We start from the raw sequence: 13,776 nt of genomic DNA on the forward strand, positions 1-13,776 counted from the left end.
TGAATTTTGATACGTTTTAGCAGTTAAAAATCTTCTTAACAGTGATTTATCACAAAATTATGAGAGCTCAACACACCGCAACTTAAGAAAAAACATGCAAATAGACAAAACTTTTCAAATTACGAATAAACAAACACAACACACACACAAAAAACACAACCACATTAACAGAAAACACAAAGGCATCAACAGAAAAAACACAAACCCATGAACAGAATAAACAAACGCACAACGGAAAACACAAATGCATGAACAGAAAACACAAATGCATCAACAGAAAACACAAACGCACAAACAGAAAAATCAAACACATTAACAGAAAACAGAAACACATTAACAGAAAACACAAATGCAAAACCACATTACAGAAGTGAGCCACACCGGATGCACTAATTTATCTGCAACAAAATACAATAATATATAATATATTAAACTAAATTATTTTGTGTCTATAATTATATATAAGAATTTATAGACTTAACAACCTGGAGCTGCAACTATCACAGACCAAGTGTGCCACTCGAGACCACCTTGTCTAAATCCTCCATCTGCTTCCTCCATGCAATTAATAAATGGAAAAAACAACTTTTATATCAATCCACAGTTTTTATTTGAGCCATTTAAATGCAATGTTCCAGAAAAAAACAGCTTGGACCGGCTCGGCGTTAGTGTGGTGTCGCTCGCGAACGATTTGAATCTTTTGGGTGAACTCACTGAACTAAATCACTCCCTGAAACAATCTGTTCATCAGTCAGTTCAGTTGATTCTGAATCACGTTCACACACAACTGACTGAGAGCTCAAGTTCGCAGTGAGTGTATCCCTGCAAACGAATCGGAGACTCAGTGGCTCGAATCAATCGCAAACTTCCCCACATATCACGGAGCCGGTAGAAGCCGTTTTCTCTGGAACAGCACACTTAAATGGCTTAGATAAAAACTGTGGATTGATATAAAAGTGTTTTTTTTTCTATGTAGTAATTGCATGGAGGAAGTAGATGGAGGATAATTACAGACACTAAATAAGTAGTTTGTTTCATATATTTTATTGCAGATAAATCAGTGCATTCGCTGTAGCTCACTTCTGTAATCTTGTGGCTCACTTCCGTAATGTGGTTTTGCGTTTGTGTTTTCTGTTAATGTGTTTGTGTTTTCTGCTAATGCAGTTTTGTTTTCTGCTAATACGTTTGTGTTTTCTGTCAAATCATTTGTGTTCTCTGTTGATGCATTTGTGGTTTCTGTTAATGCAGTTGTGTATTCTGTTGATATGTTTGTGTTTTCTGTTAATGCATTTGTTTTTGCTGTTAATGCGTTTGTTTTTACTGTACATGCGTTTGTGTTTTCTGTTAATGCCGTTGTGTTTTTTGTTAGTGCATTTGTGTTTTCTGTTGCTGCATTTGTGTTTTCTGTTAATGTATTTGTGTTTTCTGTTGATGAGCTTGGGTTTTCTGTTGATGCATTTGTGTTTTCTTTAGTTGCAGTGCATTGAGCTTTCAGGTATACACAATGTCTACTGTGTTTGCATTTCTAAAATGTATGTTTATGTAAACAAGGTTATATACAATGTTTAGAATCGCTGATTTGGCTGTCAAGGAGAGAAGTATATGAATGCGTAAAATATCAAATGAAGTTATGACACAGTTAGGAAACATATCTCTATTACAAAAGGACAGGGAGATACGACCCTGCGCCGAAAGTCGGCTCGAAGGACAGGTCCCCTAGATACCAGTAAATAAATGAGCAGCCTCCCTTTGTCTGCTGGTTTTATGCTCTACGTTCTTGGTTTTTTCGCTTACGCTCTACGCTCTGCAGGGCCTGTGAATGCGCAAGATGGGTCCTCTTTGCTTTTCATTGTTTTTTGTAGTTTTCTTGAGTTTTCTCACCTGAGTATTTAAGTACCTTAGTAACCTGATTTCCTCGAGTTAATAATGTAATTAGTGTCGAACAGCCAACAACGTTTTTTGCAAATTGATTTAAAATTAGTTTGGTTAATACAGTTAGCAGAGTTACTGTCCAACGTCCAGCTCCAACGGACCAAGGCGCCTCGCAAGACGCTGACTAGCCGTTATCTGCAACCAAGAACCAGTCAGCCAGCGGCACCCGGGACATCCTGAAAAACACTGCTGTCTGCACCTCACTGTGTTCTGCACCACCTGTCTGCACCCTCAACACTGAGCTCCAGTGGTCACTCCTGCTAGAGTGCACTCTGGACGAAGCCAACCCGACAGTTTGGAGTCTCCCTCCTGTGAACCTCCCCTGAGGACAACATCACAAGAGCAGGCAAAAATAATACCACTGCTGCTGCTGATGATGATTAAGGGTCGATGTCGGATAGTGCTTTGAATTCGTGGATATGATTTTAGAAACTTTATTAAGGCCTCCCTTTCATTCCTTTATCCTTTTAACAAGTGCGATTTTTAATGTCTAAATTAGTTATTCATGCCACACATGCCGTTATCAGCCTCACCCAAGGCTCAAGAGTACTGAAGACTACTACATTAAAATGTAATATATAAAAATATATTAATGTAAAACAAAACCATATAAAATGCAGAGATGCAGCATTTACTTATGTAAATTTCCCCGGTGTAGGACTAATAAAGATTTATCTTGTCTTGTTTATCTGATCTTATTTAAGCACCCTAACCCTAACTCTAACTGTTGCAGTGACATGCAGTGTCTGTGAACATGGGAAGCAGAAAAGACCATTTTTGGAACTCAGTGCCAGAATTTTTGATGAAAACATGAATAACAAACGTTCAGTTTATGTAATTGATTTAAAAGATGTTTCCCCGGCTTAAAACACATTATAAAGTCCACCTGGTTCAGCCACCAATCACAGCGGTACAACAGTACAACAACAGTAAAACAAGACTCTTTTTGTACATGCTGCTGTGATTGGTCAATGGGCTAAATGCCTTTAGCTCCAATGAAACCAAATGGAGTGGGTGTGTCACAATGTTACTTGTGCAACATGCAAACAGTGTTTTTCTTGTGGCCATTTGGAGGCGCTTCCATTGAGTGGAACCGCACCGTCATTCAAAATAATCAGTTTCAAGGACTGGCATGAAATAGATGTGCTCTACAGGGGTATTTCATTTTTTAAATAATTTTCATCTCACGCAGCCACCCTAATACATAGTATATAAACACACACACACACATATACATATACTGTATATATGCATACATAATACTGTATATATATATACATACATATACTGTATATATACAGTATATATGCATACATAAATACACACACACAAGCAAATATATATACTGTATATATATTATATATATATATATATGATTATAGCCCGATAGTATGATTTATATATATATTTATATGTGTGTGTGTGTGTGTGTGTGTGTGTGTGTGTGTGTGTGTGTGTGTGTGTGTGTGTGTGTGTAATTGTGTGTCTAAAAAATTGACCACTACAAAAAAAAACCACATGATGACTTTGTGCAGTTATGCAGAGTTAGCAGCAAACAGTTGGATTTCCATTAATACATGGTCGTCATGGAGCGGGCCAGGCAGGAGTGTCCTATACGGGCAAAGCAGGAGTTTATGCCCCTTAATAACTGACCCACAGCACCAGAGCGGGCAGGTGTGCGGCCACCTCTTGGTTCCAGACTTCTAGGGGGTTGTGGTGCAATAAATTGTCAATAAGTCGTCCGGGCTGCCCCTTGATTGGCCCTCTCCAGCGAAAGCACATGGCGGCATCCTCCGCTTTCTCCCGCAGCACAGGGGACAAAAAAGCAGATAAAAGTAGCTAATGATCTGCACACGTTTCGACGTGCAACAACAATGTCCTGCGAGGGCATTGTTTTCTGACCTATTTCACCTCCGAGGAACCCCGTGCACACTCTAAAAGGAAGATATAAACTCATGTTCCTGGCTGCCAGCACAATTCCCATGAATCGTGGCGTTATGAGATATGTAGCGTCTTGTACCTTGAAAGGTAAACACAAGTATGTGTTTCAAGAAGGTGTAAAGAAGATACTGAACTCATGTACTTCTAAGGTGGTGGTGATTTACTGTGGGAATACTCAGCCTCTACAGAAATAGAATCTGCAACCTGTCATAGTATGGGCGGCAAAATAGAGAAGACAACCCAATCTATTGATGTCCAGAAACAGCATGACTGAAGATAAACAGTGACGAAAACAACGTTAGTGTTGTTGTAAATAACCGTCAGTACTTGAAGTGGAAATCCATCGGATCGTCTGTGTTTGATGGATTATAGTACAAATCCCAGAATTTCACCCAAAACGATCTTGTTAAAGAAATACTAATTATAAAATGTATTTTTTGTCACCTTATTTTCTCGAATGTTTTCCTTCTTCTGGTCATTTGTTTTTTGTTTTTTTTTGGTCAGTTGAGGTAATGGGGATAGTTTTCATTAGATTTAAAAAAAATATATTTTTTATTTTAATTTGAGCTTTCGCTGATGATTTGTTCATGATATTTTAGGGTCAAAACGACAAACGTAGTCAAGATCTTTGTTCAAAAAGAATAAAAAGCTTTTTCAAGATTTGGGTTTCCATGGAGACAAGATATCAAGTGGTGCCTCAATGTGCCGTACCATATCCAAAAGATAGATTCCGGTTTATTAAAAAAATACAACTGTAATTGATTTAGGCTTTTTTTCTCACTAGTTTGAAGTTGGGGACATATCTGACGACCCCAGTTGGTCATGTATTGACTGTCTTGAAATATGTTGGTTATTTAAGCGTTAAAGGTATTCTATAATAAATAAAACTGTCAAAGATATTAAGTGTTAAGATTAGCATTTTGTATATTGTGTATATTTATATATACATTTGACTATGTATTTGACTATTTCTATTCCATATCTATTTGTTTATATTTGCAACTTTTTTTATGTAATTTTAATTTACGGTTTATTTTATTTTACTATAATTATTGTTATAATAATAATTATTATGAGTATGATTATTATTATAATATAAATCTAAATATTAATATTTATAATAATAATAATTTAAAAAAAGAATAATAATAATATAAATTGTGCTTTTCATTTGTAGAGACACTCACCAAACCTCACCGTAACAAATTCCTTGTATATTTACATTTTCTTGGTGGAATAAACTCATTCAGAGTCAGATTTTGAAGGTCAAGTATCTTCCATTGCAAGACATACTTTGCGATAGATTTATGATTTTGATGCAGGAGCTCCTGGGGGTTTGCTCTGCAGCCAGAGAGCCAGAAGGATGGAGAAGAGCCTCCACAGTGGTCCTCCTGCTGGTGAAACGAGCAAACAACATCCTCCCTCCAAATGTCAATCACTGACAAGTTGGAGGGATTTCCCGCCGGTTGTTCCGAGGTTATGAGTTGGTGCAGAGGTGACGCTAGGGCGGAACATATCAGATCCAATATTTTCAGAGGCAGGTTATAGCAAATGTTAAATCGATGGTCGTTCAGCGGATCCATGATGCTCTTCTCGGCAACAAGAACAACATGGGAGCGTTTCCGCACATTGCCCTGACATCCCCTGTGCTCGGATGCATGTTATAGATCAGAGCAGTAAGGAGCTTGCCCTGTCTTAAATCTACGGTAAACAGGCTAAAGATGACACCGACCGGCGTACTGTCCCATACAATGTAGTTTACGGCCAAATCCCTGAGCAGCCATCAACCACTCAGAGGTCACCCGGAGAAGGTGCATCAGCACTTGCTATATGTGCAGCGTGTCATAATAAATCATAAGGGCGTTAAATGCTGGGTAAGCAGTGGAATCTGTAGATTGATCGTCTTTCACGAAAAGGCCCCGCTGACGGACCGGTTGTTTTGTGGGGTCATCGAACCTCGCCAGATCTTCGCCCGCGCTGACAGATGAGGAGATGAGCGCGGGAGCTGTCGGGTGGTAATCTGCCAGATGCTCAGCGAGGCGAAGGGAAGGCCGGGGAGCGACGTCGGGGGTGTCCGGGGGCCGACCCCGAACCCCAGAACGCAGAGAAGGGAGGTGGGGCGCGCCTCTCACCGCGTGGAGAGGAGATTCCAGTTGAGCTGAGGAAAGGCTGCGGCTTTCCCGCCCGGACTAGAAAGGTCCCATCAGAACGGAGTCTCCTCAAGTTCAGATGAGCTGTCAGCAGCTGCTTCGAAACAGACACCGCGGCGGGGCCGGGGGCCGGGGGCTGGGGGCTGGGGGCCGGGGGCTGAGCCCCTTCTACAGGGGCAGCGAGAGGCTGGAAGCTCAGAAGGAATCGTTGCCGGGCGTAGTGGATTGAAAATGCAACGATCTAGTGACTTTTTAAAAGTTATTAGTACTTATAATGTAGTTAATAGTTAATTCCAACATTTACTCGTAACTATTTTTAGTTTTACTAGGCAAAATGTTTAAGATACTACTACTTATACACTACATACCAGTAACTATTCCAACAGTTATTAATAATTATTGCAATGTTACTAGTAACAATTTGGACAATTTTGTATGAAGTCAAGTCAATTAAATAATATTTATATAGCTATATATAGCTCTTAATCACAATACAGTCTCAAAGGGCTTCACAAACCCACATTTCACATAGAAGTCAACGGCCTCCCCTAGTCTAAACCCTCATCTGGGCAAGGGCAAACATAAGCAGTAGAGACTTTTAAAAAGTGACGAGTTTGTCGTATGGATTAAATGTTTAAACGGCTTGCCACAGCGTTCATTGATCAACCCCTAAAACAGAATCAACCTTCCACTGGATTTCCCATATTTGGCCGTATTCCCTCTGTCGTCACGGTGCTGAGCACGTGTGGGCCGCGCTCCCTGCGAGGCCGCGGGGCAGGCCGCGGCGCCTGCTGCATCCGCTCAGATGAGGGGGGGGTGACAGGGATGAAGCTGAAGGGCAGTCCTCCGCGATGACGTCAGCGGCCAGCAGACCATGTGACCCCGTTTGCCGCGCTGGGGGAAAGTGACCTCCAGCTCTGCTTATCCATACAGCGAGGGAGCCCGGGCGTCGCTGAAGGCTGTTTAATTCGATGGAAGATGGAGGGGGATGGGGGGATATTTATAGTCCTTGCGCTTATGTGTCCGTGCGTCGGACAAAACATGACATACTTGCTAAGGAAGTAAGTTTACACCGGCCATTGTACTCTAAATGTGAATGTCACAGCCATAGAGAAAAATGAGATTATTCTTCAATATGCAAGTTGGGCGTGATCATCGGCAACATTTTGGTTTGAATAATTAAAATGGAGAGTGTCGCAGAACTGATAATGGCTCCGTTACCGTGTCTACAGGCTGAAGAACGTGGCCGCTTTGTCAGAGCTGAGTTCTATCTCTCTGCACTGAGAGATCCCATCAGATACCGCCCGGCTTCCTTATCTCAGCCGACACAAATGCCGTACGTTTCCTTTTTCTGCTGCTTTCGGCCGAAAACATATCTATGTAGCACATTAAGTACTTTTTTTTTTTTTTAAGGATAACTCACTAGGAAAGCTTCAGCATCAGCGTAATAGCCCTTTGTCTCAAATAATTTAAATAACGAAAGAATGTAGAATTATAAAAGCCACAAAAATACATACATACGTGTTAGAAAGATACAAACATCTTATGTCGTGATACAGAAAATGAGCTTTATTCTCATGTTAATGTCTCATAACATACAAATCACATTCTTTGATAAAAGAAAATGCAATCAGTACCTGGCATCTAGTCTTTTTTTTTTTTTTTTTTCCTTACAATACAACTATTTCATGTTGTATCCCTTTCATTTAATAACATACTATCTAATCAGAAAAACAGTAACATTATCATTTGCTTATGCCTAATTTTTAGAACAACAGTCAAACTTCAGGACTGATTTACCTTTGAAAACTGTGCAAGAGGAGATCCCTTTTTCTCAACAACTCAAATGAGGAGCATTTTTCCCCGTAATGAATAAAAGGCCATCGATGAAATGTAAGGAACAGAGGATTCCAAAAAAATAAGGAAAATTAGTTACAGTAGAAATTAATAGTACCTATTCATAATCTACTGGAAACCTAGGAACAAATCCATGTTTAAGGTTCACAGATAAACAAGTGCAAAACCGTAATAAAAATGGATAAAGTTGCCTTAGTGAATTTTGGCACAATAAAACAGGATATGGTTTGAGGAAGGGCACAATATTTTTGTTTATATATATATATATTTTTTTGCCTCTTGAATTAAAATAAAAAATAAAAACACAAACAAAAACAATTAAATAACAATAAAATGTCACTAACATGTAAATGGATCCCAGGAAAATCCTTAGATATTACCCTGCAAATTTTGCAACATAGTGTCTTTTTTTTTTTTCATGAAGTACATTGATAAGTGACCGACAACCAACCACGAAACACAACTGTTAAAAAAACAAACACAAAACAAAAACATGCTAATACCTGGTAGGACACGACTGCCGAACATGTTCTAGGTGTATGACCTAGTAAAAATACATGTACATTATATTTATATATCTATATATAGAAGGGTGTTTTTTTGTTTTTTTTTTAATGAATCTGCATACTGTATTTGTTATAGTCTATATTGTCTTCTTAAATACGTGACGTAGTGAGATAGTATGATAGTTACACAGTGGTCTGTCTAGCCCTGGAGTGCATTTTGAGCATTTAACCCGTTTGGCCGCTGCCGCCGCCGCCGCCGCCACCGCCGAGAGGGAGAAGAGCTGCATTAGAATTAGAGAGATAAGATACAAGCGTGTTTAGGTTTGGGCTGGTTTCAGATCAGACATCTTCTCCGAAGGCACAATCGAAAGGCCATACTGTCCACACAACCAGCTACTGGAGAGACACAATGCATAGGAACCCTCAGGCTCAGAACTACCACAGCTACACTTTTTTTTTTTTTTTTTTGTTTGTTTGATTTTTTTTTTTTTTAAGAGGTTTTCGATGCCTGTCGCACCTTCAGATAAAGCGCCACCGTGGCATTCCATTGCTCTAGCATCAGTATCCATGCCAACGCCAAGCGACCATGATCCAACCTTACGTTCAATGAAGTCGTCTGTTCGATCAAGACTAAGTGTTGAACACACACACACACACACACACACACACACACACACACACACACACACACACACACACACACACACACACACACACACACACACACACACACACACACACACACACACACACACACAGTCAGTCAGTCAGTCATAGAATGAGTGTGCCGATGTAGTGTAACCACAAATCACATTCCCTTCGAGGGTTCTGAGATTCCGGCTTCTTGCTGAACTTCATTTTGTGAAGGTCGGGGGATTGGGGGGGGGGGGGGTACGCCATTCAAGCAAAACCAAGACATTTAACACCGATACTCTGACTCATCGCATTTCACTGTAAACAGACGCTTCTGATGCAGCATTACAAAAAACAAAACCAAAAAAAAAAAAAAAACTCCAGAAACCCTAAGGGGAAGAGCTTACGAACTCCAAACATCTACAGATCCAGTGCTACTAACCTGCGTCGGAATTCAGGAAAAAAAACAAAACATCAGAATAGTTGGCGGTGCCGATTACAAACATAACAAAGACAAAATAAAAATATATATATTTATATATCACTTTACATGTGTAGCTCACTGCAGTGTACCTATTGGTAGAGTATCGAAAGGTTTAATTAGTGTGGAGGGCTGGAGACGGAGGGTGCAGCTTGCTGGAGGAGCCGGCGGGGCCACTAGGGGCAGCCCAGTGGAGTCCACAGGACTTTACTTTGCTCTTGATCAACTATTGTCATAATCTGAGTGCAAATGTAGGGGAGGGTGCCGCCCTGGACAATACCTGCAGAGAAAATAGTTTGTTTAAGAGAAATATAACAAAGAAAGGGTTCAAAAGTATCTGAAATATAAGGACTGATGTACGCCTGATGATTGCTTATTACATTTAGTTGATTATTCAATAATAATACTAATCAATATTAATTTATCATCACGAGTTATCACTACGACCATGATGAATACTCATTTGCTATGCTGCACATCACTGTAAATACTGTATATTATTCATCCTACTGGGTGTACACTGTTTGTTTCCTTTTCTACCATTTACTTTATGTTAGATATGAAAATCGAGAAATGATTAAATTCAAACATGTAAATATAAGCATGTTTGGCAAACATCCCCCGATTCTGATTTTTATTTTTCAGCATTTTACAGAAAGCCTTGTACCAACCTGTGAAGAACTTGCTGTATTCCTGCTCTATCTTCTGTGCGCTCTCAAACTGCTCCTTGGAATGTTTTTGAGATACTTTGTCCTTCAGATAGACGGGATCTTTCTGCTCCCTGAGGAACACCGAGCGCGGGTTAGGGTTAGTTCATGCTTAATGACGTCCAGTGAGCACCGGCCGAGTCATCAACATCAAATCCATATGGTCATATGGAGAGGAGAGATCATCTGGGATTCTGGTTATTGTGATAAGTGTCGTCATTAAGGAGCATTACAGCAAATGAATGTAGTTTTCTGAACATTATATACTGTTACAATAATATGCCATACAATAATATCTACATCACTTATGTTAAATATCTTATGAAAGCACAAATAGTCATCCCCAAAATATCAGCAAATTAACAAGATTGAGGCAAACAGATATATTGTGATATTGTCAATACTGCCCAGCCCTGTGACCAGCAAAAACTGGAGAGGTTTACAAGATCAAATTATCTATGAAAATGTCAAAGTACTAAAAATAAAAGTCCAAAAAAATAAACTTTGCCAGCAAGGGAAAAAAAATGGTTTAACTTAATGCTGAAGGGGCCATTGTCTTAACATATTTTATTTTTTGTATAAACATGTAGATACTACTTATATATGGAGACAGGTCCCATGAGAGCCCAGGGTCTTTTGCATTCTAATCTATGACATAACATTTAAGGAGGACAGGAAAAACAGCATCACAAATGTTTCAAATTGTGAAGCTTTGACAGATCCACTAAAAGGCTTTTGGCAGCCGTGAGCTGCAGTTCTGGACACACACACACACCCACGCACGCCTTTTGTCTCTCTATAATGTCAATATTGTGTGTGTGTGTGTGTTTGGTGGAGATACAGTATGAGCAGGACAACCATTTGGATCACATCCTAAGGTAAACAGAAGAAAGTCCAGGAATGCTTTATTTGTGGCGTGTTTGGAAGAGGAGGGATCTGCATACTTGATCTGCTTGGCGTTCTTGTAGCGGATGAAGACGACGATGGGGTAGATGTGAACACTGTGCAACCTCTCGATGGCGTGAGGAGCGATGTCCAGCAAGCAGTGACAGTCCTGTCACAGGGAGGAACATTCAGTAAAATTAAGCACCATGTCGGAGTCAAGGCATTCTAAAACTCATATAACACACAGCTGTAACCAAAACCCCACCTTTTATATTTTGCAGGATATGCCAAACATGCTTTTTATCCATTTTTGAAACATGGTGTGTTTTGGCTATGGGCACATTGCTTGAGAACAGCATGCTGGGGCTCGCCAATGCTAAAAAGATTAATTTAAAGAGCAAACTTGGCAACTATTGAAATACCTATAAAAACAGTAAGTATAGAGAATTAATTTAAATGTAGTGACATTTATATGAAAAGCAGGAACATCACAAGCACTGTGCCGCATCTGTTCACATTGTTATTCAGTTTGACATCATTCGGGTATTTTAAATGACCACACCAAATCCATTAAAAATGTATATATTGAGATGAAAGGCCATCTGCCAACTATAAATGATATTCCATATATTTCATGCAACTTAAAGAGTGTAGAAGAGTCTAAATACCAGCAAATTAGGGAAAAGAAAGGGAATTGTTTATCGTCTCCCCTGGTGGCCTTTGTGTGTCATAGCCTAATTATTTATCTATTCTAAACCATGTCAGACAAACTCCTACATATAGTTGAAAAGGGCATTCAGGGTGTGTCAATGCTTTTTTTTTTGTTTTTCTTTTGTTGTTTTTTTTTTTTTTTTAAATCAAACAAGATTTAATTTAGTTGCGGGACAATATTTTTGGCCCGACATCTCAGAATAAACGTCTCCGATAGCACAACCATAACTTGAACAAGATAAATCCCCCGAACAAGTTCCTTCTCTGATAGGATCTAGAGCCGTCACAACTATGACATGACAAACATCACAATTATTTGAGATGACTGCCTACATTTTGTAAAAATCTATCTGTTAGATTCCACAATCTTGTGCTTTCAACTGTTTCCATCAGTCGGGTTCAGGCAATTTCACAGTCTAACTGCTATGTTCCAATGTTCAATGTCAATAAATGTCTCTACTTCCTGAGGCGGATGTGTACTACAGGCTTAATAAATTAAACCAAAAGTCATGATGGTGACACTGATCATTTGTACCTTTTCCGTTATTTCCTTGATGGAGGCAACTGTGGTCACATCAAAATGGCCGCTCCTGCGCTTGTAGTCGATGAAGAGACAGTCCTTCACGCCCCTCTCGATGGCCTGCTGAGATGCCTTCATCACCTCTGAGCAAAACAAACCACAAGGAGAGTGAGCGCGCGTCTTAAAGGGGCCGTGTTCGACTGGAACGCTGAGCTGAAATTGTATTTGTTCCAGTTTTCCAACTGTATCCAAGGGTTTCTCGAGATAAAGGGTGAGATCATTTCACTGCTTCCTCGCTTGAAGGTAAACACAGCTTTTTCCACTTTTTCCACTGAACATTTTGTAAGAAGACTTTGTGTTTAACATTTTCTATTTAAAAAAATTTTGGGGGTAATTTTATTGCTTTTTTGACAATGTTTTGGTTTATATTGTTTATTGATTACTATCAGGTCACTGTATATTGCCAAGTTTTTTTTGTTCAGGCCTTTTAATTCAATTAAATAATCATTAATACATTTTCATATGAATGCATTCTGTCGAATGCATTCATATGAAAATGTAATTGGATATTGCCATTTTACCCCAGATATGAAGACTAGAGATTACTGAAGATTATAATAAAGCTATTATTATAATTTGCACACAGGGTCAACTCACCCAGTACACATCTGCAGAACTTTCCAGGAGACTCTTTGACCAGCATGTCCTTGACGGGTTCGGTGAGCGGCCCCAGAACCAGCACCGGGCGTGGAGAAGAGCACTCCACCTTCTGGACCCTCTGGTACGCCAGGCTCACAAAATCTACCGCAAAAAATAATAAAATAAATAAAATAACAGTTTGACATAGAAAAACTTATTTTAAAAGAAAAAAAAAAAAAAAACTTGCAGCAAACATTTTGTGAGCGTGATGCCCTCCTCACCGTCCAGGAAGGGGATGGAGTCGGTGCTGATGGTGTCCAGAGCCACCGTCTCCTTGCTGTCTTTGGAGCTGCTGCGCTTGTGTTTCTGTTTCCTCCGAAAGAAGGACCTTCGGGCGGCCGCAGAGAGAGTTTTCCCTCCGTCCTCCTTCGCCTCCGTCACACTGTGTCTGCGGTAGAACTCCTGGTCCATCCTAAACACCACCACGCAACACAAAATGCCCAGGGAATCAAACTTCAGATCGCCAAAAACTGACCAACTGTGTGGTTCTCAACTCTGATCCGTGGGTTCCGGAGCATTTCTGTTTTTTTATCCCAGCAGGTAAAGATCATTTAATTCGGGATCCTATATCCTCCGCCCGGGTGGAGGTTAACGAGAGGGGATTTTGGAGATTTCTATGTGACATGTGAAGCCCTTTGAACTGAACAGTGATTGCAGGCGATAGAAGTAAATTGGATTGAGTTCTACAATTTAATTTATCAACGCGTTCTATAATACCTCCACATTATATAAACAATAACTTGCCCAAATTGTA

General features: G+C 39.8%; 1 protein-coding gene across 1 annotated transcript in view; it reads right to left on the reverse strand.

Moving 5' to 3' along the window:
* Positions 1–9,531: 9,531 nt before the first annotated feature.
* The window catches only part of dlg5a (discs, large homolog 5a), a 59,168-nt gene continuing 54,923 nt past the window's right edge, over positions 9,532–13,776 (reverse strand). The window contains exons 28-33 of the mRNA XM_080017120.1: positions 13,244–13,434; positions 12,981–13,124; positions 12,339–12,466; positions 11,152–11,261; positions 10,172–10,281; positions 9,532–9,780 (exon numbers count right to left, since the gene is read on the reverse strand). Coding sequence (XP_079873246.1) covers positions 9,677–9,780; positions 10,172–10,281; positions 11,152–11,261; positions 12,339–12,466; positions 12,981–13,124; positions 13,244–13,434 — 787 coding nt within the window. The 3' untranslated portion in view covers positions 9,532–9,676. The remainder of the gene's footprint in view (positions 9,781–10,171; positions 10,282–11,151; positions 11,262–12,338; positions 12,467–12,980; positions 13,125–13,243; positions 13,435–13,776) is intronic.

Source organism: Zeus faber, assembly GCF_960531495.2.
Source record: "Zeus faber genome assembly, chromosome: 16".
NCBI lineage: Eukaryota > Metazoa > Chordata > Actinopteri > Zeiformes > Zeidae > Zeus > Zeus faber.